The 25,744-nt window shown below is 36.0% G+C and overlaps 1 protein-coding gene across 1 annotated transcript in view; it reads left to right on the top strand.

Annotated features, from left to right (window-relative positions):
- LOC113118924 (B-cell receptor CD22-like) overlaps positions 1-25,335 on the top strand; it is a 43,652-nt gene extending 18,317 nt beyond the window's left edge. Inside the window, exons 2-8 of the mRNA XM_026288254.1 lie at positions 13,086-13,154; positions 13,243-13,584; positions 13,681-13,929; positions 19,617-19,874; positions 24,192-24,446; positions 24,931-25,179; positions 25,259-25,335. Coding sequence (XP_026144039.1) covers positions 13,094-13,154; positions 13,243-13,584; positions 13,681-13,929; positions 19,617-19,874; positions 24,192-24,446; positions 24,931-25,179; positions 25,259-25,335 — 1,491 coding nt within the window. The 5' untranslated portion in view covers positions 13,086-13,093. The remainder of the gene's footprint in view (positions 1-13,085; positions 13,155-13,242; positions 13,585-13,680; positions 13,930-19,616; positions 19,875-24,191; positions 24,447-24,930; positions 25,180-25,258) is intronic.
- Positions 25,336-25,744: the final 409 nt, after the last annotated feature.

Below are 25,744 nucleotides of genomic sequence, written 5' to 3'. Positions count from 1 at the left end.
TTACCGTAAATTCTACCATGGAAATTAACTCCACTCCCACTGCTTCAAACAGTTCGAGTTTTTAAACTAGCATTCCCACGATGTTAGTACTATGAACTTATTTCATTTGAGTCCACTGAGAAGGAATATTTCTTACACTTAATGTGCAGTAATAAAGTAACTAAATACATGACTTTTACTCAAATCACTGCAGCTCATTGTCAGCTGTATTATACATGTATGTGCTGAAATACTTAACACAGAGATCACCACTGTATCAGCGACTCCACATTTACTGCCTTTATATAAAGCAGCAGAAAATCAGAAATTGTGGCTCATCATTGACTGAAGCACCGGCTCTACTCTCCTGCACAATGGTGAACAACAAAACTACATTAAACTAAACGATCTCTCTTGTGCAAACACACATTAATACAGTCAAGTTCAGTATTTACTCTCATTATCAGTGTATGACTTTGCCTAATTTTTTTTCTATGGATGTTCACAAATATTTTAGTTAAATACTAAACTACTAAAACAGCTTCACCAGATTCACATTACTAACCAGACTGACTTTATTTCTGTCAGATGTCTACAGAAGAACTTATGGAGAGTTAAATAGGTTTAGGTGTTTTTTCACTACCATGATGGAGATCAGTGTTTACTTTAGTTGGGCTCTTGAACATGACTTTTCAACAACTAAGGTTGTTTTTTTTTCATGCTGTAACAATGCGCCTTTTACACAGAAGAAAAAAAATCTGATATTGTTGTTTATAGATTGACAAGAACAAATACTATTATTTCTGATCTAATGCCGTGTCTCTTCTCTTATTGAATATTGATACTACAGCATGAGAAGGAACACTGCTGAGCCATAAGTTATGAAAGACTGTTAAGAAAATTTCACTCATAATAAAAAAAAAAACCTTTGCTGAAATTTAGACAGAAACATCAAGAATCAGCGTATGAATCACAACAATGGTGACAATCCACAAAATAAATGAACAGATCAATTCTGAACATCACAACACATGCTACTAAAACTTAAAACAAAAGCAAAATTATAAGCACATAAGAATTCAAGAAAATAAGTGAACAATTCAGGGGCATAATTTATTCATGCTGCAATGCATGCTGGGAATCATGGATGAGTTTTATCTTGTGCTGGTACCCAGCATGCATTGCATCATGAACCTTTTGATTGAGACTCACCATTGTTGAGATTCATATACTGATTGTTGATTTCTCTCTTTGAGTGTTGTGGGGACTGCTGCCCGAAATACTTTTTAACTAAAACTACTCGTTAAATCCATAAATACTGGTTATCTCACTACTTTTCAATCTTACTAAATTGAAGTGTCATTGACTCAAATATTTCAACACCAAATTCATATTTGATTATTATAGCAACACTTTAAGCCAGTCTAGTAGATCATGCCTGTTAGAAACAACCATAATCACTTGACTATCAAAATTAATACTGCTGTAACAGATGCATCATAAAGATACAAATACAGCAATAAAACAAAATTTAAAGTGCAAAAGTCAATGGTCAGGAGCCCAACTAAAGCAAACACTGATCTCCACAATGGTGACGCTAAACGAAACAGTAACATTATCATCTAAATCTCTTTAATTCTCAATAAGATCTTTTGATCTCTGTTCTCTGATCTGACAGAAATAAAGTCAGTCTGGTTAGTAATGTGTGAAGTTGGTGAAGCTGTTTGTTGATCGTTTAAATCTTCAGTTGATTTCATCTAAGGCTGTGGCTGAAGTCAGTTGTATTTCATGTGTTTGTCTTGTTATGTTTTTTTTTTTTCTTCAGTGATTCTACTCATTAACAGCAGCTGTTGATCATTGTCTGAATTCACTCATTAGTGTTCATTCTCTCTGTCAGGTGGACTATATTAGTAAACTCATGTAGGGAATAGTGAATGAGGGTGTAGGGTGTGATTTGAAACACAGACGCTGAGTGTCGAATTTGAACGTTGTTATTTTACGATTATATAGCAGCACACTGTTAAAAATCGCTGTAAAAAAACGGCCAAATTTCGACAGTAACATACTGTTTTTCAGTAAAACAGTGCATTCTGGGTAATATTCATCGTTTTCGAGAAGGTAGCCTGCTGCTATATATCGTAAATTAACAACGTTCAAAGTCGCCACTCAGCGGCTGTGTTTGAAATCACACCCTACTCCCTCATTCACTATTCCCTACATGAGTTTACTAATATAGTCCACCTAACAGAGAGAATGAGAACTAATGAGTGAATTCAGACAATGATCAACAGCTGCTGTTAATGAGTAGAATCACTGAAGAAAAAAGAAACAAGACAAACACAAGAAATACAACTGACTTCAGCCACAGCTTTAGATGAAATCAACTGTCGATTTAAACAATCAACAAACAGCTTTATCAACTTCACTCAAATTAATACTGTTGTAACAGATGCATCATAAAGATACAAATACAGCAATAAAACAAAATGTAAAGTGTAAAGGTCAATGGTCAGGAGCCCAACTAAAGCAAACACTGATCTCCAAAATGGTGATGCTAAACGAAACAGTAACATTATCATCTAAATCTCTTTAATTCTCAATAAGATCTTTTGATCTCTGTTCTCTGATCTGACAGAAATAAAGTCAGTCTGGTTAGTAATGTGAATCTGGTGAAGCTGTTTTAGTAGTTGTTTAATCAGATCTTGAGAGATTTGATGTATTCTTTTATTCAGTTGATTTCATTTAAGGCTGTGGCTGAAGTCATTTGTAGATCTTGTGTTTCTCTTTCCTTCAGTGATTCTGCAGGTGTTTATCACTAATGCTCAATCATCAAGTAATCACCGAATTATCTCATTAACTTCACTGATTCAGTGTTACTCAAACACTCTGTAGTGTGCACACATTATAAGTGTTCATTTAAAACTGAGGATTTTCTTGTGGGGTTTAAAGGGTTAAAGATTTAAGATGAAGAAAAAACAGCATGAAACATAATTTAACAGTAATAAACTGTAATTAATTTACAGGAAACAAACTGTAAAAAAACAGTTATTTACTGGCACCCCTGCTGCCAGTAAATAGCAGTTTTTCTACTGTTTCTTGCCGTAAATTAATGGTTGCCAGCAAAAAAAAGTGTTTTTCTACAGTTTTTTTGCTGTCAAGTCAAGGAAAAACAGTAATATACTGTAAAATGTAAACGTCAGATTTACCAAATGAAAAAAAAGTTAATTTAACTAAAATATTTGTGAACATCCATAGAAAAAAAATAGGCAAAGTCATACACTGATAATGAGAGTAAATACTGAACTTGACTGTATTAATGTGTGTTTGCACAAGAGAGATCGTTTAGTTTAATGTAGTTTTGTTGTTCACCATTGTGCTGGAGAGTAGAGCCGGTGCTTCAGTCAATGATGAGCCACAAATTCAGATTTTCTGCTGCTTTATATAAAGGCAGTAAATGTGGAGTTGCTGATACAGTGATGATCTCTGTGTTGAGTATTTCAGCACATAAATGTGTAATAAAGCTGACAATGAGCTGCAGTGATTTGAGTAAAAGTCATGTATTTAGTTACTTTATTACTGCACATTAAGTGTAAGAAATATTCCTTCTCAGTGGACTCAAAAGAAATATGTTCATAGTACTAACATCGTAGGAATGCTAGTTTTAAAAACTCGAACTGTTTGAAGCAGTGGGAGTGGAGTTAATTTCCATGGTAGAATTTACGGTAAAATACTGTTAAAAAATAAGAGTGGTAAATTAATGGTTAAGAGCTGTAAATTAACAGTACTTTACTGGCACCCCTGCTGCCAGAAAATTACTGTTATTTAACGGCAAAATTTTTTACAGTGCACTGTTAAAAATCGCTGTAAAAAAACAGCCAAATTTCGACAGTAACATACTGTTTTTCAGTAAAACAGTGCATTTTGGGTAATATTCATCGTTTTCGAGAAGGTAGCCTGCTGCTATATATCGTAAATTAACAACGTTCAAAGTCGACACTCAGCGGCTGTGTTTGAAATCACACCCTACTCCCTCATTCACTATTCCCTACATGAGTTTACTAATATAGTCCACCTAACAGAGAGAATGAGAACTAATGAGTGAATTCAGACAATGATCAACAGCTGCTGTTAATGAGTAGAATCACTGAAGAAAAAAGAAACAAGACAAACACAAGAAATACAACTGACTTCAGCCACAGCTTTAGATGAAATCAACTGAAGATTTAAACAATCAACAAACAGCTTTATCAACTTCACTCATTACTAACCGGACTGACTTTATTTCTATCAGATCAGAGATCAGAGATCAAAAGATCTTATTGAGAATTACAGAGGTGTAGATGATAATCTTAGTTTCGTTTAGCATCACCATTGTGGAGATCAGTGTTTGCTTTAGTTGGGCTCCCGACCCTTGACTTTTGTACTTCAACTTTTGTTTCATTGCTATATTTGTATCTTTATGGTACATCTATTACAGCAATATTAATCTTGATGATCAAGTGATTATGACTGTTTCTGTCAGGCATGATCTACTAGACTGACTTGTTGTTATAATAGTCAAATAATAATTTGGTGTTGAAATATGTGAGTGAATAACACTTTTCTTTTGTTTGTTTCTTCAAATTTATAAGATTGAACGGTAATGTGATTATCTGGATATTTTTGAGTTTAAATATTTTGGGCAGCAGTCCTCACAACACTGAAAGAGAGACATCAACAATCAGCATATTAATCTCAACAATGGTGACAATCAAAAGGTTTATGATGCAATGCATGCTGGGTACCAGCACAGGATAAAACTCATCCATGACTCCCAGCATGCATTGCGGCATGAATAAATTATGCCACTGAATTGTTCACTTATTTTCTTGAATTCTTATGTGCTTATCATTTTGCATTTGTTTTAAGTTTTAGTAGCATGTGTTGTGATGTTCAGAACTGATCTGTTCATTTATTTTATGGATTGTCACCATTGCTGTGATTCATACGCTGATTCTTGATGTTTCTGTCTAAATTTCAGCAGGGTTTTTTTTTTTTATTATGAGTGAAATCTTCTTAACAGTCTTTTATAACTTATGGCTCAGCAGTGTTCCTTCTTACGCTGTAGTATCAATAAGAGAAGAGACATGGGATTAGATCAGAAATAATAGTATTTGTTCTTGTCAATCTATAAACATCAGATTTTTTTTCTTCTGTGTACTTTAGTTTTGCTATAACAGGTTCCAAAGGTGCATTGTTACAGCATGTAAAAAAAAAAAAAAAAAAACCTTAATTGTTGAAAAGTCACGTTCAAGAGCCCAACTAAAGTAAACACTGATCTCCATCATGGTAGTGAAAAAAACACCTAAACCTATTTAACTCTCCATAAGTTCTTCTGTAGACATCTGACAGAAATAAAGTCAGTCTGGTAAGTAATGTGAATCTGGTGAAGCTGTTTTAGTAGTTGTTTAATCAGATCTTGAGAGATTTGATGTATTCTTTTATTCAGTTGATTTCATCTAAGGCTGTGGTTGAAGTAATTTGTAGTTCTTGTGTTTCTCTTTGCTTCAGTGATTCTGCAGGTGTTTATCACTAATGCTCAATCATCAATTAGTCACCGAATTATCTCATTAACTTCACTGATTCGGTGTTACTCTAACACTCTGTAGTGTGCACACATTATAAGTGTTCATTTAAAACTGAGTATTTTCTTGTGGGGTTTAAAGGGTTAAAGATTTAAGATTAAGAAAACACAGCATTGAACATAATTTAACAGTAATAAAGTGTAATTAATTTACAGGAAACAAACTGTAGAAAAACAGTTATTTACTGGCACCCCTGCTGCCAGTAAATGACTGTTTTTCTACTGTTTCTTGCCGTAAATAAATGTTTGCCAGCAAAAAAAGTGTTTTTCTACAGTTTGTTGCCGTTAAGTCAAGGAAAAACAGTAATATACTGTAAAATGTAAACGTCAGATTTACCAAATGAAAAAAAGTTAATTTAACTAAAATATTTGTGAACATCCATAGAAAAAAAATTAGGCAAAGTCATACACTGATAATGAGAGTAAATACTGAACTTGACTGTATTAATGTGTGTTTGCACAAGAGAGATCGTTTAGTTTAATGCAGTTTGGTTGTTCACCATTGTGCTGGAGAGTAGAGCCTGTGCTTCAGTCAATGATGAGCCACAAATTCTGATCTTCTGCTGTTTAAACACAGTAAATGTGGAGTCGCTGATACAGTGATGATCTCTGTGTTAAGTACTTCAGCACATACATGTGTGCTATAGCTGACAATGAGCTGCAGTGATTTGAGTAAAAGTCATGTATTTAGTTACTTTATTACTGCACATTAAGTGTTTGCATCGTTATATTAAGAAATATTCCTTCTCAGTGGACTCAAATGAAATAAGTTCATAGTACTAACATCGTAGGAATGCTAGTTTTAAAAACTCGAACTGTTTGAAGCAGTGGGAGTGGAGTTAATTTCCATGGTAGAATTTACGGTAAAATACTGTTAAAAAATAAGAGTGGTAAATTAACAGTACTTTACTGGCACCCCTGCTGCCAGAAAATTACTGTTATTTAACGGCAAATTTTTTTACAGTGCAGTAAATAGCAGGGGTGCCAGTAAATAGCTGTTTTTCTACAGTTTGTTTCCTGTAAATTAATTGCAGTTTATAACTGTTAAATTATGTTTCATGCTGTTTTTTCTTCATCTTAAATCTTTAACCCTTTAAACCCCACAAATAAATCCTCAGTTTTAAATTAACACTTATAATGTGTGCACACCAGAGGTGGGACTTTCAAGTCACAAGCAAGTCTTCAATCACTGTAAAACCCGACAAGTTAACTTAACTCAAAACGTTTGAGTAAACCGATTGCCTTGACTGTAATACCTGACAAGTAAACTGAACTCAAACGGTTTGAGTAAACAGATATCCTTAAGTTATGTTAACTCAAACCTTTTGAGGAAACCGATTGCCTTAAACCATTTAAGTTGAAAAAACTAACAGTTATGAGTACTCTGAACTTAATTCAGTTGAGTTCACTGAAAGAAGATATAAATTGCAATTAAGTGATTAAGTGATTAATTGAGCTTTAGTGATGAACACCTGCTGTTAACAAACAGAATTACTGAAGAAAAGAGAGAAAGGAACAACAGCTGACTTCAGACACAGCCTCACTCAAACCTGACAAGTTATGTTAACTCAAACCATTTGAGGAAACCGATTGCCTTAAACCATTTAAGTTGAAAAAACTAACAGTTATAAGTTCTCTGAACTTAATTCAGTTGAGTTCACTGAAAGAATATTAACATTGCAATTAAGTAATTAAGTGATTAATTGAGTGATAATTGAGCTTTAGTGATGAACACCTGCTGTTAACAAACAGAATCACTGAAGAAAAGAGAGAAAGGAACTACAGCTGACTTCAGACACAGCCTCACTCAAACCTGACAAGTTATGTTTACTCAAACAGTTTGAGGAAACCGATTGCCTTAAACCATTTAAGGAGAAAAAACTAACAGTTATGAGTACTCTGAACTTAATTCAGTTGAGTTCACTGAAAGAAGATATACATTGCAATAAAGTAATTAAGTGATTAACTGAGTGATAATTGTGAAATAGTGATGAACAGCTGCTGTTAACAAACAGAATCACTGAAGAAAAGAGAAACACAAGAACTACTACAACTGACTTCAGACACAGCCTTAGATGAAATCAATTGAAATAAAATACATGAAATCGCTCAAGATCTGATTAAACAACCCCACAAACAGCATCACCAGCTCCACTTATTAATAACCAGACTGACTTTATTTCTGTCAGACGTCTACAGATCTTACTGTGAATGAACTAAGGTTTAGATGTTGATTTATTGTTTCATTTGAAGTAACCATGTTAGAGATCAGTGTTAGCTTTAGTTGGGCTCTTGACCCTTGATTTCTGTCTCAGTCTTTTCTTTGGCTGTTATAACCATGTGTTTCTAAAACACATTTGTTATAAACCAAAACCCCAGAAGAAATGCCATCAAGTGTTAACCAGTACCTACTGTAGGTGTAGGATGTTATGATTTATATAGGTGATGCTAATTATTCATAATTATTTGCAATAATTGATCCATGTGTAATTAGTAGAAGTGGGCCTAGTCAAAAGACACTACAAGCCAGTAGTTCTGTGATAATCAGTTAATATAAAAATGACTTCATAAACATTTTACACACATACATTTTTCTTCCATGCCAGTAATTGGTCAAACACAGACATCAATAATCATAATATGAACCTCTACAATGGTGACAAAAAAAAAAAAAAACATGCTGCAATGCATGCTGGGTACTATTGTACTACAAAACTCATCCATGGCTCCCAGCATGCTCTGCAGCATTTTTTTTTTTTCATGGTCACCATTGTTGAGGTTCATATTCTGATTATTGATGTCTGTGTGTGACTAATAGACACCATAGTAGACCAAACTGTTTGGAAAGTCTTTGTATTAACTGATCATTACAGAAACAATGGTTCTTTGAATCACTTTTACTATAATCAATCAAATTGCACAACACCTATTTCATCAGAGAATAGATTCATTTTACATTACATTTAATCATTTAGCAGGCGCTTTTATCCAAAGCGACTTACAAATGAGAACAATAGAAGCAGTCAGGTCAACAAGAGAACAACAACAGAATACAAGTGCCATGACAAGTCTCAGTTAGTCTAGTATAGAACGCATAGCCAGGTGTATATACATTTTTTTTTTTTTTTATTAAATGAAAAAGACAAGAAAAGGAAAAGTACTGGTGTTAGTAGGTTAAGTGCAGGCGAAAAAGATGAGTCTTTAGATGTTTCTTGAAAATGAGTAAAGACTCCGCTGTACGAATTGAGATTGGGAGGTCATTCCACCAGCTGGGCACAGTCCAGGAAAAGGTCCGTGAGAGTGATTTTGAATTTCTTTGGGATGGCACCACAAGGCGTTGTTCACTTGCAGAGCGCAAGCTTCTGGAGGGCACATAGGATTTAACCAGTGAGTTTAGGTAAGTTGGTGCCGTGCCAGTGATTGTCTTGTAGGCAAGCATCAGTACCTTGAATTTGATGCAAGCAGCTACTGGTAGCCAGTGTAACCTGATGAGGAGGGGAGTAACATGAGCTTTTTTTGGCTCATTGAAGACAACCCTCGCTGCTGCATTCTGGATCATTTGCAGAGGCTTGACAGTACATGCAGGAAGGCCCGCCAGGAGAGCATTACAATAGTCCAGTCTGGAGAGAACAAGAGCTTGGACAAGAAGTTGGGTTGCTTGCTCTGACAGGAAGGGTCTAATCTTCCTAATGTTGTATAAGACAAACCTGCAGGACCGGGTCGTTGTAGCAATGTGGTCAGTGAAGCTTAACTGATGATCCATCACAACTCCTAGGTTTCTGGGTGTCCTCGAAGGAGTTATGGTTGACGAGCCCAGCTGTATAGCGAAGTTGTGATGAATCAATGGGTTAGCTGGAATCACCAGTAGTTCAGTCTTTGTAAGGTTAAGCTGAAGGTGATGGTCATTCATCCAGCTAGAAATGTCACTCAGACAGGCTGAAATGCGAGCAGCTACCGTCGGGTCATCAGGCTGGAATGAGAAGTAGAGTTGGGTGTCATCAGCATAGCAGTGACAAGAAAAGCCATGCTTCTGAATGACAGATCCTAAAGATGTCATGTAGATGGAGAAGAGAAGTGGTCCAAGTACTGAGCCCTGAGGAACCCCAGTAGCAAGGTGGGGTGACTTTGAAACATCACCCCTCCAAGACACACTGAAGGATCTGTCAGAGAGGTAGGACTTAACCCACAGGAGAGCAGTTCCAGAGATCCCCATCTTTCTGAGGGTGGACAGGAGAATCTGGTGATTAACAGTGTCAAAAGCAGCAGACAGGTCCAGTAAGATGAGTACCGAGGATTTTGAAGCTGCTCTTGCTAGTCGCAGGGCTTCAGTAACCGAGAGCAGAGCAGTCTCAGTTGAGTGGCCACTTTTGAAGCCAGATTGGTTGCTGTCCAGGAGGTTGTTCTGTCCAAGGAACATAGAAAGCTGGTTGAACACAGCCCGCTCAAGTGTCTTTGCAATGAATGGAAGAAGGGATACCGGTCTGTAGTTTTCAAAAAGTGCTGGATTTAGAGATGGTTTCTTGAGCTGTGGGCTTACCCGAGCCTGCTTGAATGCTAAGGGAAATGTTCCAGATTGAAGAGAGGAGTTGATAATTTGAGTAAGTGAAGGTATGACTGAAGAAGAGATCGCTTGAAGGAGGTGAGTGGGGATAGGATCAAGTGGACAAGTAGTAGGATGATTGGACAGGAGAATTTTGGAGACGTCCACCTCAGAGAGTGGGGAGAAGGAGGATAAAGAGCGTGGATCAGTCATTGTGAAGTTTTCCTCAGTCTGTGGTGTGGAGAATTGTTCACTGATGGATCTCGTCTTATTTGTGAAGAAAGTTGCAAAGTCATCCGCTGTAAAAGTCGATGGAGGAGGTGGAGGCGGCGGATTAAGAAGAGAAGAGAAAGTCTTGAATAGTGTCCGAGCGTCATAGCAGCTGTTAATTTTGTTGTGGTAGTAGGATGTTTTAGCTGTTAAGACCTTTGCAGAGAAGGAAGAGAGGAGTGATTGATACACACTGAGGTCGGTAGAGTTTTTTGATTTCTGCCATTTCCTCTCTGCAGCCCTGAGTTTAGAGCGATGTTCACGGAGAACCTCGGACAGCCAGGGGGCAGATGGGGCAGTGCGTGCTGGTCTAGACAACAGTGGGCAAAAGTTGTCCAAGCAAGATGTTAAAGTGGAGCAAAGAGTGTCCGTAGCACTGTTCGTGTCCAGAGCAGAAAACTGAGAGAATGGTGGAAGAGAGGATGAAACCACAGCAGATAGGCGAGATGGAGAGAGTGAGCGTAGGTTCCGTCGAAAGGTGACCTGCGTTGGAGTGTGTGCCACTTCAGGAGTAAGTGCTAGGTTAGCAGTAATGATGAAGTGATCAGAGGTGTGCAGTGGAGAAACTGAAGAGGTGTCCACAGAGCAACCACGCGTGTAGATGAGGTCAAGTTGGTTGCCCGATTTGTGAGTCGCTGTAGTGGACATTAGCTTGAGATCAAATGAGGTGAGCAGAGTTTTGAAGTCAGCAGCCTGGGGTTTATCTAAGTGGATGTTGAAGTCGCCAAGCAGTACCAGAGGAGTACCATCTTCAGGAAAGTTTGATAGCAGCACATCCAACTCCTCCAAGAAGTTTCCCAGTTGACCTGGAGGACGATAAATGACCACAAAGTGGATTTTAACAGGGTGGGTTACAGTAATGGCATGTGATTCAAATGAACCAGTACCTGTAGGTGATGGCTGAAGTTCAAATTTCCATTCTTTGGATATAAGGAGACCCGTACCTCCACCCCTCCCAGTGGTACGAGGAGTGTGGGAACAAGTGAAATTAGTAGAGAGGGCTGCAGGGGTGGCAGTATCTTCAGGTTTGATCCAAGTCTCTGTCAGTGCCATGAGGTTGAGACCGGAATGGGTAGCAATAGAGGAAATGAAGTCTGCTTTGTTAACTGCAGACTGGCAGTTCCAGAGACCAACTGGAATAGAGAGCATAGTAGTAGAGGTCAGAGGGACATGGTGTAGGTTTGTCAGACAGGCCTTCCTGCGACGTACATAGCGTGCTCTCCGAGTGTTAGTAGTGATAGTAGAGATCTGAAAGCACATAGTGACAAGTGTAAGATATATTTGAGAAACTATACAAAGAGTGCAAAAAAAGAGAAGCAATACTCAGGTGCCCTGTCGGTGTCCTTGCTCGGTGGAGTCGCGCAGGTAGAGTCGATTGTCTTTACACTCATCGGTCTTCACACGAGGAGGGTTCACATGAGGGTTGCCGCGACCGCTGCCGCGGTGAAACCTAGTGCTTTGTATTAGCCTGATTACCTGTGATTGAAGTCAGCTGTGTCAAACGCAAAACCAAGCGCCACTTTCAGCACGTATTAACCACGGTAAGACACACACAATTTAAACCAAAACAAAAACTTTCCTAGCAATGATGATCACACACTAGTCTGATGAGAAAACAAGACATTCATTTCAATTATTGAACTGATTCCAAGCAGTTCAATAATTGATGACTATCATCACTTGTATAAAGTATAACAAACTACATCTAGGTACAGGTTAACACCTGATGGCATTTCTTCTGGCCTTTTGAGTTACAACAAATGTGTTTCAGAAACACACAGTTATAACAGCCAGAGAAAAGACTAAGACAGAAATCAAGGGTCAAGAGCCCAACTAAAGCTAACACTGATCACAAAATGAAACTTCAAATGAAACAATAAATCAACATCTAAACCTTAGTTCATTCTCAGTAAGATCTTCTGTAGACGTCTGACAGAAATAAAGTCAGTCTGGTTATTAATAAGTGGAGCTGGTGATGCTGTTTTTGGGGTTGTTTAATCAGATCTTGAGAGATTTCATGTATTTTATTTCAGTTGATTTCATCTAAGGCTGTGTCTGAAGTCAGTTGTAGTAGTTCTTGTGTTTCTCTTTTCTTCTGTGATTATGTTTGTTAACAGCAGCTGTTCATCACTAATTCTCAATCAGCACTTAGTTAATCACTTAATTACTTGAATGCAAAGTTTTAAAACTTACATGGTTTAAATCAAGGCAATCTGTTTACTCAAACGGTTTGAGTTAAGTTAACTTGTCGGGTTTTACAGTGTGTTTGAAGTAGTGGGAGTGGAGTTAATTTCCATGGTAGAATTTATGGTAAAATGCTGTAAAAAAAAATAAGAGAGGTAAATTAATTGTTGAAAGCTGTAAATTAACAGTACTTTACAGGCACCCCTGCTGCCAGTAAATTACTGTTATTTAACGGTACAACTTTTTACAATGTACACTTAAAGCTTAAAGCTTCACAAGGCTTCATCTTGCCATCACATCTTGTATGCTTAAATATAGTTTAACAGCACAGCAATGGGTCACAAAAACACTAAACCTCAATAAACACAAGCATCTAAACAGACAATGAACTAACTGTAATAGTTAAATGTTCACTTGGTATTGTTCTAAAAAATTACAATGTTACAGACAAATATTACAAACACATTGTAAAACTACATTTATTTGTAGGTGTTGCTATGATGATGTCTGTCAGAATGGCTCCTCCTCTTCCTCTGATCTTTTTTACTATGATGCTCAGTAAGTGACTGCAACACTTCAGAAACACTCAAGAAAGTGGGAGAGTTGCCTTGAAGTCCATTTGTTCATATTGAATACTGTGTTTCAGGGGTTTCTATGGCTGATTGGGGTGTGATTTACAGTCATTCACACATCTGTGCACTAAAGAACTCATCAGTGATAATGAGCTGCTCTTATACTTACCCCACTGGACATCAAATCGAGAAAGTGTTCTGGACCAAAATAAATGTTAAAGCAAAAGAAGAATTTCCAGATCTGTTTGAGGATCCTGAATACAGTCAGAGGCTTCAGTATCTGGGAGACAAACAGCAGAACTGCACCATCAGACTGAGTCATGTGACACAGAAGGACCAACACATGTACTATTTCAGATTCATAACTAATATAGATAAATGGCTTGGTAAACCAGGAGTGACTCTTACTGTCACAGGTGACTCATGATGCTGAGCTCTTCTTCTGTGCATTATGTTGAATAATAATCCGTGAATGACAGCAGCACTAGATATAATGTGTGTGTTGTGTTCAGATCTTCAGGTGGAGGCTCCTGAGAGAGTGACAGAGGGTCATAATGTCAGTCTGACATGTAAAAGCAGCTGCACTCTGACTGACAGAGCAACATTCATCTGGTACAGAAACTCACAACCATTAACTGAGAGAAGAGACAGAAACAATCAACTCCTGCTGCAGTCAGTCAGAAGAGAGGATGCAGGCAGATACAACTGTGCTCTACATGGACACACTTACATCTCTCCTGCTGCTCAGCTCACTGTCACCTGTGAGTACACTGTCAGAAATAAGGGTACAGTAGGAGTCCATTTATGTTCCCCAAGATACAATCTACAATGTAAAACCCGACAAGTTCAATTAACTCAGAAAAATATTTGAAACCCTTAAGATTACATCAAATTAGAAATTACATTACAATAATTACATTAGAAATTACGTCCCTCTAATTTAATCTTGTGTAAAAACACACAAAATAACACATAATTTCTACACAGTACATTTATTTTCCTTGTTTTCTGATGCAAAGCATGCTGGGAACTTGACAACACAATTATTTTAAGTTCACCTTACTACAACAAAATTTTGAGTTTATATAACTTATACAAATTAAGTCCAATGAGCTTTCATTATTATTTGAGTGCAATTATCTAATTTCAAGATGAAGCCTCATAAAGCATTAAGGTTTTCTGCCAAATGGTTAACAAACGGGTTAATTTCTGGAAACTTAATTTGCTCACAATACAACCTGGTGGCCAACGAGTGTAAAATAAGCAGATATATTACAGACAGAGGTGTAAAGTCCAGGGGTCAGAAAGTAAAAGTCCTGCCATATTTTTGCTCCACTCATTAACTCCCAAGTCATTCATTTGAAGTCACAAACTAGTCTCAAATCAAATCCCAAGTCCTCAAAGAGTAAACGTTAATGACATAATTAAGTGACTAATTAAATGAGATGTGCATTAGTGATAAACAGCTGCTGTTATTGAGAATTACAGAGGATCCAATTATTTATTGGTTAAAATGATGCCACCATCATGGAGATCAGTCTTTGCTTTAGTTAGGCTCTTGACCCTTTTAATAATTCAAAACAATCTGCTTCTAAACACTTGTGATTGCGTTACATAGTAAATGTTAACACAGGCGGGACTGCTCTTGGGGTGGGGTCTTGCGTGCAGCCCCGCCCCATACCCTACTTTGATTGGTTCAATCGTCTTTCATAGACATTCATGATAGGAAATGTGTGCGTAGTTGGTGTAGAATGGAGAATGCTGTTTAAAAAGCAAAAAACGCTGTACAGTTTTGCAACAATGCAGTTTTTTTTTATTGTTAACTTGACTCACTTTGTCTGATTTATTGAATCAAGAGATGTTAGCTGCTGCAAGTTTACTCTTCTTGACCAGATTAATTTACTAAATAATAATTGGGACATTCTAAAAGGATGCTTAACGTGAAAGTACGTGGCTTTATGCATTAAAACAGTGTTTTTTTAAAAGACCAAACTCAGTAAACAAATTATTAATAAAGCATTCTATTCACAGACAAGCAGACATGAGCACAGAATACGAACACAAAAGCGTTTAATTTCCACCAATAACCTGCTTGTCTGTAAGTAAAATGTGTTATTAAAAATGTTTACTGAGTTTGGACTTTTTAAAACACGTTTTTAATGCATTACACCACGTTACGCGTTTTCCTTTTAGTCTAATGGTTTTCTATGGGAGGAAAATGCTTAACCCATAATTAAACACATTGCATTCTTATTCTGGACTCATCTGACTGTCAGTGAATAGAATGGTTTATTATTAAAGGAGGGGTGAAATAGTAAGAGAAAAATAGTCTGTGCCGATTTTTTTTGGAAAAACACGAGCCGCTGGAGGTGTGACGTGTGGGCGGAGCTAAAGAATCACGAGCGCGAGTAGGCTTTCATGTTGAGAGCGTTTGGAAGTTGTGACATTACTGTGAGGAAAAAAACATCATCCAAAACAAACCATGGCTAACAGTCAGATTCAGCCGTTTATTTATGATCCAGAACCAGATCCCGAGGCTGAAACTGAACAAGAGCAGCAGCAGCAACAACTACAACAGGACATCTCTATGTGGTACATATTGAAACTGTATATATTTGCTTATGGAACCCTTCTCTCCCGGGTCCTTTCTGACGCCCCTCGCACTCGATCCGAGCAGGGCTCAAACCTGTGTCTCCAGCATGGGAGGCGGACGCACTAACAAGGAGGCTAAATGGCTACAGCCACTAGTGTCTGTTGCTAGTGCATCTTTTGAGACCGGGAAGTGAGGTTTACCTGCACAGCAATACTCGCTGGCCTCCGTTACACTTAGCGGTTTTGGAAAATGACTAAGTTCCACTTTATGTCGTCTTTTTTTTTTCTTTAAAGGTGTACAAGGTTTACTTGATGTGCTTACGCGCCGATAGCTAAGTTAACAACACAGAGATATTTTAAGCAGTTTTACTCACCGCCTGCAGTTCCAACACACGATCGTGACCCTTTTTCGTTGGGATTGCACCATCCTTAAGAAATAAACGATACGCAAATCCGGCGTAAAAACTGGGCCTTGTTTGTAAGACAAGCATCTTCTAAATGCAGGGAACAAACAAAAACACTTGCACAACTCCGTCGATGCTCTTTAAAAATAAACTCTGTCCACTGGTCCCTTAATGTTTTTTTTTTTTTTTTGGTAATCTTTGCAGGGTTGTCTTGCCCTCGCAACCAAAAACACACTTCTTTTGTGACATTTCGCTCTCGCTCTGATCAGTGAATTGCTCTGGGAGAAGTGCCCTTAGGACCCATAAAAGGAAATTCCGCTCCATCTAACGTCACACAGACCCATACTCGAAAAAAAAAAAAACTTTCCAAAACTTGTGACAAACCGGAAGAGGTATTTTTGGAACAAAAATACTCATTCAAACGTACAACTTAATTTTTGAAACTTTGTCCATGTTTAGCATGTGAATACAACTCTTTAACAGTATAAAAAACTCAGTATGCATGAAATAGCCCCCCTTTAATTTGTTTACTGAGTTTGGTCTTTTAAAAACACTGTTTTAATGCATTAAGCCACATTAAACTTAGAATGTCCCGATTCATTCCAGCTGATTGAAAATAATTGCTCAATGGTCACAAAATGTATATCGGAGAAGATACCAATTTAATATAAATAGATACTTTATAAAGTTTATCTCAATATTTGACAGTGGCTGTGAGACTGTACTAAAATAAGAGCACAATTATCATGAAATTGTGTTTGTTACTATAGCAATGGTTTACAGGTGTGTCCTTTCAGAATCATCACTTGCCGATAGAAATACAAGTTTATCAGTTTCTTCACTTTCAAATAACAAGGAGCAGCATATTTTCCTGAAATAAAGGGGAGAAAAAGTCTTGCAGTTTTGCAATGTAGTAAAGAAAATTTTAAGTTTCATAAAAATGTAATTGGCACACACATTAGAATATTGCAGTTTCATTTATCAACTGCATGACGGATAATTCTATGTAACAATAATTGTCTTGTAATTATATTTAAATTAAAACAGTACTTCATTTTCCTTTCTCATACTCTGATGATATGAAATAATCACATTTTCTAAAATTATTTAATTCACAATTCATTATTCTATCTGAGGACCTGATCGTCTTACTGTGGATAATCAACCCAATAAATTTACTATATTCGAATATTAGCCTAAAGATCAGCTTAATTTAACAAAACAACAATTTCAGGGACATGCAAGTTACAGGCTAATGTTTTTTTTTTCTCTCTCTTCTTTTGTGTATTATGAAGGCTTTATAAAACTGTACAGCGTTTTTAGCTTTTTAAACAGCATTCTCCATCCTACACCAACTACGCACACATTTCCTATCATGTATGTCTATGAAAAATGATCGAACCAATCAGAGTAGGTGTGGGGTATCTGCAGGCTGCGGCCGGGTGCTTCTCGAAATTAAACTTTTTGTGAACCACTTGGCTGAAAAGCTTAAAGCTTCATGAGGCTTCATCTTCCCAACACTACTTGGAAGGAATGACTTAGTTCCTCTGGTGAAATCGGCTGCTGGACTTTTACAATCTGGCCCCTCGACTTCCCACCTCTGTACAAAACTGGTCTCTTAAGGTACAAATTTGTACCCTATGTCAAGGGGACCTAGTGACAAGCTATACTGTAAAAAGTGACTCTCTATATTTATTCAATAAAGTGTGTCAAAAATATACAAGCTATATTATTAATTAAAGGGGGGGGGGGGAAATGCTCGTTTTCACTCAATATCCTGTTAAAATTGAGTACCTATAGAGTAGTACTGCATCCTTCATAACTCCAAAAAGTATTTAGTTGTATTATATTTATAAGAGAAACATAGTCTGTACCATTTTTTCCTGGAAAAACCCGAGCGACTGGAGGCGTGACGTGTGGGCGGAGCTAAAAAAATCACAAGCACGAGTAGGCTTTTGCGTTGAGAGCATGTGGAAACTGACATTACAGTGAGGAAAAAAACATCATCCAAAACAAACCATGGCTAACAGTCAGATTCAGCCGTTTATTTATGATCAAGAATCAGAATCCAGAGGTTGAAATTTAACAAGAGCAGCAGCATCAACGACTACAGCAGGACGTCTCTAAGTAGTATGTATTGAAACTGTATATATTTGCTTAGCGGTTTTGGAAAATTATTAAGTTCCACTTTATGTCGTCTTTTTATTATTTTTATTATTATTATTATTATTTTTTAAGGTGTACATGTGGAAAGTGCAGTTTGATGACAACATCGCATGTTGTTTACTATATGCAAATCCGGCGTCAAAATGGGCCTTGTTTGTAAAACAAGCATCTTCGAAATGCAGGGAACAAACAAAAACACTTGCACAACTCCGTTGATGCTCTGTAAAAATAAACTCCATCCACTGGTCCTTAATGCTGTTTTTTTTTTTAGTAATCTGTGCAGGGTTGTCTTGCCCTGGCAACCAAAAACACACTTCTTTTGTGACATTTTGGTCTCTCGCTCTGATCAGTTAATGTCTCTGCTCTGTTCTGCTCTACGGGAGCGCACGCTCTTCCAGGAGAAGTGCCCTTAGGACCCATATAAGGAAATTCCGCTCCATCTAAAGTCACACAGACCCATACTCTAAAAATTTTTTCCGAAACTTGTGACAAACCGGGAGTAGTATTTTTGTACCAAAAATTTTATTCTACTCATTTTTAATGATTATTTCTACTTAATTAAAATGTGTTAAATTTAATTAATAATATTGCTTGTAAATGTTTGATACAATTTAATTGAATAAATATAGAGAATCACTTTTTACAGTGTATTGTACCCCTAAAAGTACAATTATGTACTTTATTTTCTGAGAGTGTACCCTCAAGGGTACAGCTTTTATACCCTTGGCATAGGGTACATAAAACATCAACATCTGATCCTCTGTAATTCTTAATAACAGCAGGTTTTAATCATTAATGCACAATCATTATTTAATTAGTCACTTAATTATCTCATTAACTTTAACTCTTTGAGGACTTTGACTCAAGACTCATTTGTGACTTGGAAGGAATGACTTGGTTCCTCCTCTAGTGAAATAAGCTGTTGACTTTATGGGTGGAATGCATGCAATGCATGCAGTGTCAAGGCTGATAAAAAGAGGACTATACTGAAACCAGGAGATGCAATGGATTTTCAGGCAAATTACACTCACTCAGAAGATGATCATTTATATGTTACATTTAGACATTGTTTTCAAAACGAAAAGCATTGAGTAATTTCTGATTTTAATTCAGTGTGTGTGTGTTTGTGTGTGTGATAATATATATATACAGCTCCAGTGACAAGCTATTGTACCCCTAAAGGTACAATTATGTACTTTATTTTCTGAGAGTGTATAGACTCATTAGTACTTTTTAACGTGCTGAGTTTGTTTTTTTACTACACATTTTATTTTTGTCCTCTTTAGATCCGCCAAAGAATGTCTCAGTGTCCATAAATGGATCTGGTGTAATAGTGGAGGGAGATTCAGTGACTCTGAACTGCAGCAGTGATTCAAATCCTCCTGCTCTGAACTTCAGCTGGTTTAAAGGAGGAACGTTTGTAGGATCTGGAAGAATCTACAGCATCTCAAACATCAGCTCTGATCACAGTGAAGAATACAAGTGTAGATCCATCAATGAACATGGAGAGGAATACTCTGCTGCTGTGACTTTACATGTCATGTGTGAGTTAATTAGATGATTTGGTAACACTTTCTATGAAGCCCGTATTTATAATACATTATAGAGGTATTCTTAAGACATTATAATGAATACATAATGCATTATAATAAGCCTTATAATATGTTATATCAACTCAATAATAATCATAACAACAATTATATTACATAATAATACTTACATATTTGTGGTAATAAGTTTAAGAGTAAGATTATTTATAATGCACACAATGAACACCATATTAAATCTACTTCATTTTCAGTATAATGGACGGTATCATATCTTGGCATTGTTTATTTAAGATCTGCACAGTATCTTACAACAGCTTGTGAGTGGTTAGATGTTGATAGTTATTTGAGTGTTTCCTGTGGAGCTCATGTCAATTAATTGATGTGAGATTAATACTCTAACTGAAAAAATGCAATATTTAAATGATTCAATTTTATTTTCATGGTCCCCTTAATCAGTAAGCTAAAAGAAACTTTGCAAATACATGCCAACTAACTCTCATTAGAGTATTAGTACGCACAAGAATGGTAGAATCTAGTATAGTAGAATAAACTGAAGTATAATCAGTTTATCTGTTGGTTGACCATTAAAATAAAGTGTTAGAATATATTTACAGTAGCAGACATGCTAATACTCTAATGACCACTAGTCGACAAATAGTTGCAGAGTTATCTATCAACAGCGGTCTAAAGGGTTCCATCAACCAGTGTTAATTTTGACACGAAATTTTAATTTAGTTTTAGTCTTAGTCTTTTGACTATAATTCTTTTTAGTTTTAGTCAAGTTTTAGTCATCTGATTTGTTTTAATTTTAGTCTTATTATAGTCGACTAAAATTGCTTGGTATTTTAGTCGACTAAAATTGCTTGGTATTTTAGTCGACTAAAATAAGACTAAAATCAATAACAGATTTACTAGACAATTTTTTACAGCTGGTATAGGAAACAAACTTAAACAAAATATATAAAACACAAATTCAACTTTATTTCAACACAACTGTGTCTTTATTTCGATTCAAAAGCTTTTATGCAGCAACAAACACTGTCATGATAATGTAAACAACAACTAGCTGCCAATTGACCATCAATAAAAGAAAAATAAAGTTAGGTCCAGGACCTTAAAGCTTACAGCTGAGCTGAACAATAAGTGCATACATTTAAAGTAAATATTTAATAAGTTGGCAGCTAGGTGGATAAAAAAAGTAACAAGATTTTATAAGGTATTCATTTGTCTAGCAATATTGTATGTTTTAAATACTACAATATTGCTAGATTTGTATGTATAATGATAGGATGTGAACATTCATGTTTCACATGACTAATATAGAAATATTTGTGATATTGTCAACAAGTAGAACATTATAAAATATACTAAACATTAGTATTAATCAAATGTAGGCTATTTATCATGATATTACGTATTAGTATTGTGCTCGCATCTAACTTGAAGAAGGGGCTATTTTACAGTACTTTTCAGTTCGTAATATTTAATGCTACAACATCTACGCACTGCACTATTCCAATTTTGCTTAGCTCAATAAACAAAAGAACATCGTTGTAAAATTACATTTGAGAAAATGTCCGGGTGGCTCGTCTGTAAATGTCTTTTCAAATTGGTTGTGTTCTTGCCACGAATAAGCGCTCTGCGTGCTTTACACTTTGTTTTGTTTTGTTCGTCGTCAAACGTGAAGTGAGCTGTGGACATTTTGTCGCTCTTTTAGACAGTAGGGACTTTAAGCAACAGCTGCGAATGGAACGGCTTCAGCGACCGGAAGTTTGCCGTCACACCGCTGTAGCCAAGAACGTAAAAGTCACTAAGCAACGGTAAAACAGAACAGCGCAACGCAGCATTAATTCATTTATTGAGATCCAAAAAAATATATAATTTAAAAAAGCAAGAGAAGGATTGCTTTTGGCGTTAAATGACAATCTTTTGTCAGAAGAGGAGTTTTTAATATTGTATGATGTAAATTAGTCTAAAAACATAACATTTATTTACCTAACCTCTCACGTTGTAGCGACTCCGGCAAATCAGCTGTTCTCCCGTAGTAGACCGTTAAATTAGAACGTCACAAAGTAGCAGTTAAATTCACGCAGGCGCAATACAACGCCAGAATGGCGTTGCCGTTCCACCAGAGGCTGTTGCTTAAAGTCCCTATCACCTCTTCGAATGCCGACTTCCCGGGAGCTCATAAAAACTGAAAACCTTCGCTTCACGTCTCAATAAGTCAGGCTCTGATTGGTTCTCTTCTCTCATGCAGTCTGTTCTGTTTTGCCGGTTCTTTTGCTCATTTCTCGCATCTCTGCCGTCTGCTGATTTGATTTTCGTCACAGTCTATTTTCGTCTCGTCCTTTATTCGTTGACGATAATGTCAATCAATTTAGTCATAGTTTTAGTCTCCATCAGTGCCTTCTATTTTAGTTTTCGTTTCGTTTTCGTCGGCAAAAATATATTCGTGACGAAAATAATGACGAAAATATTTAGTCAACGAAATTAACACTGCCATCAACATAATCAAACTAATAATATAATAAAAATAGTCCAAAGCAAATGTTTCATATACAAATTCATCTGATCTGATGGATGTTTGAGATAATTTATTATAATAATAATTATTATTATTATTATTATTATTATTATTACTTGTAAGTTGTATTTGTTTGCTTGAAGTAGCATCAGAAAAATGGGAAGATATGAGACTTATAATACATTACATTACATACATTACAACTATGAGAAGTATAATCCATTGTAAAAGTGCATGAAATGTGTTCATTGTTATAAATAATCATACTCTTAAAAGCTACACAGCAAAATCTCCAGTGCTAATTTAACACTCTGAGTGTGGACTCATATAAACACTGAAGCAGTGTTAAAAGTAACACTGAAGCAGAGTTGAAGTTAATGAGATAATTAAGAAGTTAATTGAGTTATGATTGACCATTATTGAAGACACCTGATGTTAACAAGCAGAATCACCAAACAAGAAAATCACAATTTGTATGTCACCATTATAATGGTCAGTGTTTGTTTTATTTGGGATCTTGAGCCTTCAGTTATTAACTTTAGATTTTGTGTGGCTGTGGTAACTGAATAATATCATACAGACAGATCACAGCAAAGGCAATCATGTGTGCCATTGATTGTGATTTGAGCTATTTGTTATAGAGTGACCTGAATGCCTGAGTTTAGGATTCTTTCCTGCATACATAAATTAAGTGAAAAAGAGAAGTAAGTAACCCAGCATTTTTGCCATAATATTACATGTTTTTAATAGTAAATTCTACGTAAAAAAAAAATTCATTTAGACACATCAGGAATCAGCGTGAGCACCACAACAATGGTGGCCATCAAATAAAAATACAATAAAAACTCATCCATGGCTCCCATCATGCATTGCGGCATGAATAAATTATGAGCTGAACTGTCTTTTTAACTTTTTATTCTAACTATATTTTATTTTTGCTGTTTTTATGTAAATATTTTGTATCTAGTTTTGTGATGTTCAGAGTTGGTTTGTTTATCTGAATATGCATGTCACCGTTGTTGAGATTCATAAGCTGATTCTTGTTATCTGTGTGTGCCTAAAATTAAAACTCTTTAATAAAAAAAAAATCTGAATCACTTGCAAGAGATACCTACAAAATGTATAGAAAATGCAGACTTTTTCATTGAGGAATCAAAGCTGTTACAATCGATAATGGAGGTTTTACTTCGAGAAAAGGCTGTAAATGAGTTCAGTGACTCAAGTCAAACAACGATTACATTAAAACATAATCACCAACATGCGATGATTTTTGCTCGTGGTTTGACAAACAAACTTTAAAAGTAAAAAGTCAAAACACTGACCACTATAATGGTGACACACAATTTGTGATTTTCTCGTTTGGTGATTCTGCTTGTTAACATCAGGTGTCTTCAATAATGGTCAATCATAACTTAATTAACTTCTTAATTATCTCATTAACTTCAACTTTGCTTCAGTGTTACTTTTAACACTGCTTCAGTGTTTATATGAGTCCACACTCAGTGTTAAATTAACACTGGGGATTTTGCTGTGTATAACCACAATTAAGTAAATATTATAATATATTAAAACTGTTCTTATGAATATTCATGAGATGATACAACATATCATACTTTTTTTTTTTTTTTTGATAATGCATAATTAATTTAATACAATGTCTTAAGAATAAATGCATTACAAATACGGGTTTCATAAAAAGTGTTACCGATGGTTTTTATCATTTCAGCTCATATTAGTATTTGTTTTAATGTATAAGAGATATTTAATAATATGACAATTGTTATTAGATCCTCCCAGGAACGTCTCAGTGTCTATAAATGGATCTGGTGTAATAGTGGAGGGAGATTCAGTGACTCTGACCTGCAGCAGTGATGCAAACCCTCCTGCAGAAATCAGCTGGTTTAAAGGAGGAATGTTTGTAGGATCTGGAAGAATCTACAGCGTCTCAAAGATCAGCTCTGATCACAGTGGAGAATACAAGTGTAGATCCATCAATGAACATGGAGAGGAATACTCTGTTGCTGTGACTTTACATGTCATGTGTGAGTTTATTAGATGGTTTGGTAACACTTTCTATTTATAATACATTATAGAGGTATTCTTAAGACATTATAATGAATGCATAATGCATTATAATAAGCCTTATAATATGTTATATCAACTCAATAATAATCATAACAACAATTGTATTACATCATAATACTTACATATTTGTGGTAATAAGTTTAAGAGTATGATAATTTATAATGCACACAATGAACACCATATTAAATCAACTTAATTTACAGTATAATGGACGTATCATATCTTGACATTAAGATCTGCACAGTATCTTACTACAGCTTGTGAATTGAGACCTTACAAATAATGCAATATTGCCAAAGATGACCGATAAACAGTTGTATCATCAGATCCATTAATGTACATGGAGAGAAATACTCTGATGCTGTGACTCTGCATGTCATTTGTTAGTTTATTAGATGTTTATGCATTAGAGGTCTTTAATAATATGGTGATTGTTTTTAGACCCTCCCAGGAATGTCTCAGTGTCTGTAAATGGATCTGGTGTAATAGTGGATGGAGATTCAGTGACTCTGATCTGCAGCAGTGATTCAAACCCTCCTGCTCTGAACTTCAGCTGGTTTAAGGAGACTCAAAGCTCAGCTGTTGGATCTGGACAGAGTTTCAGTGCACTACAGAGCGGACGCTTCTACTGTGAGGCTCACAATCAACACGGATCGCAGAGATCAGACGCTGTTACTGTCACTGTTAAAGGTAGAACAGCTCATATATTTATATTACTCTTTCTGAAGTGAATCTGTTCAGATGTGTTACTCTCTTGTCTCTGTTGCAGGAGGTCTGGTAAAACTGTACATATCTGTCGGTGTGATTTGTGGAGCTGCAGTTATCATAACAATGCTTATTTGGTAAGATGTGTTAAATTTACAGATATGAACTTCAGTACAGGAATAAAAAAAATAGTTGTAAGATTGACTTTTTGGACATATTTAATTTTGTTGGAAAACCTTAGGAATCAAATTTAATTGGTATTGACCAAAGAAATAATATCAAAAGAAATGCAAGAAATGCATGTTTAATATTGTTATAATGTAACATATTAATTATCTACTCTTTTATGTAACACATTCATTGTTTTAAGGAGAAGCAGGATGAAAAAGAGAAAAAACACACTTGATACTCAGGTGAGAATTTTTTTTTTTTTTTTTTAATCAATAGCCTCATCAATAACTAAGAGTTATGACTTTATAGTGAGTTTATAATCATTAGTTATTTATTGTATCAATTTTTTCTCTGTTTCTTTAATGCTGAAGATGAATCA

The sequence above is a fragment of the Carassius auratus genome, chromosome 1 (genome assembly GCF_003368295.1).
Source record: "Carassius auratus strain Wakin chromosome 1, ASM336829v1, whole genome shotgun sequence".
Classification (NCBI taxonomy): Eukaryota; Metazoa; Chordata; class Actinopteri; order Cypriniformes; family Cyprinidae; genus Carassius; species Carassius auratus.
Note: the sequence above shows the minus strand (reverse complement) of the source record. Positions and strands in the feature narration are given on the sequence as shown.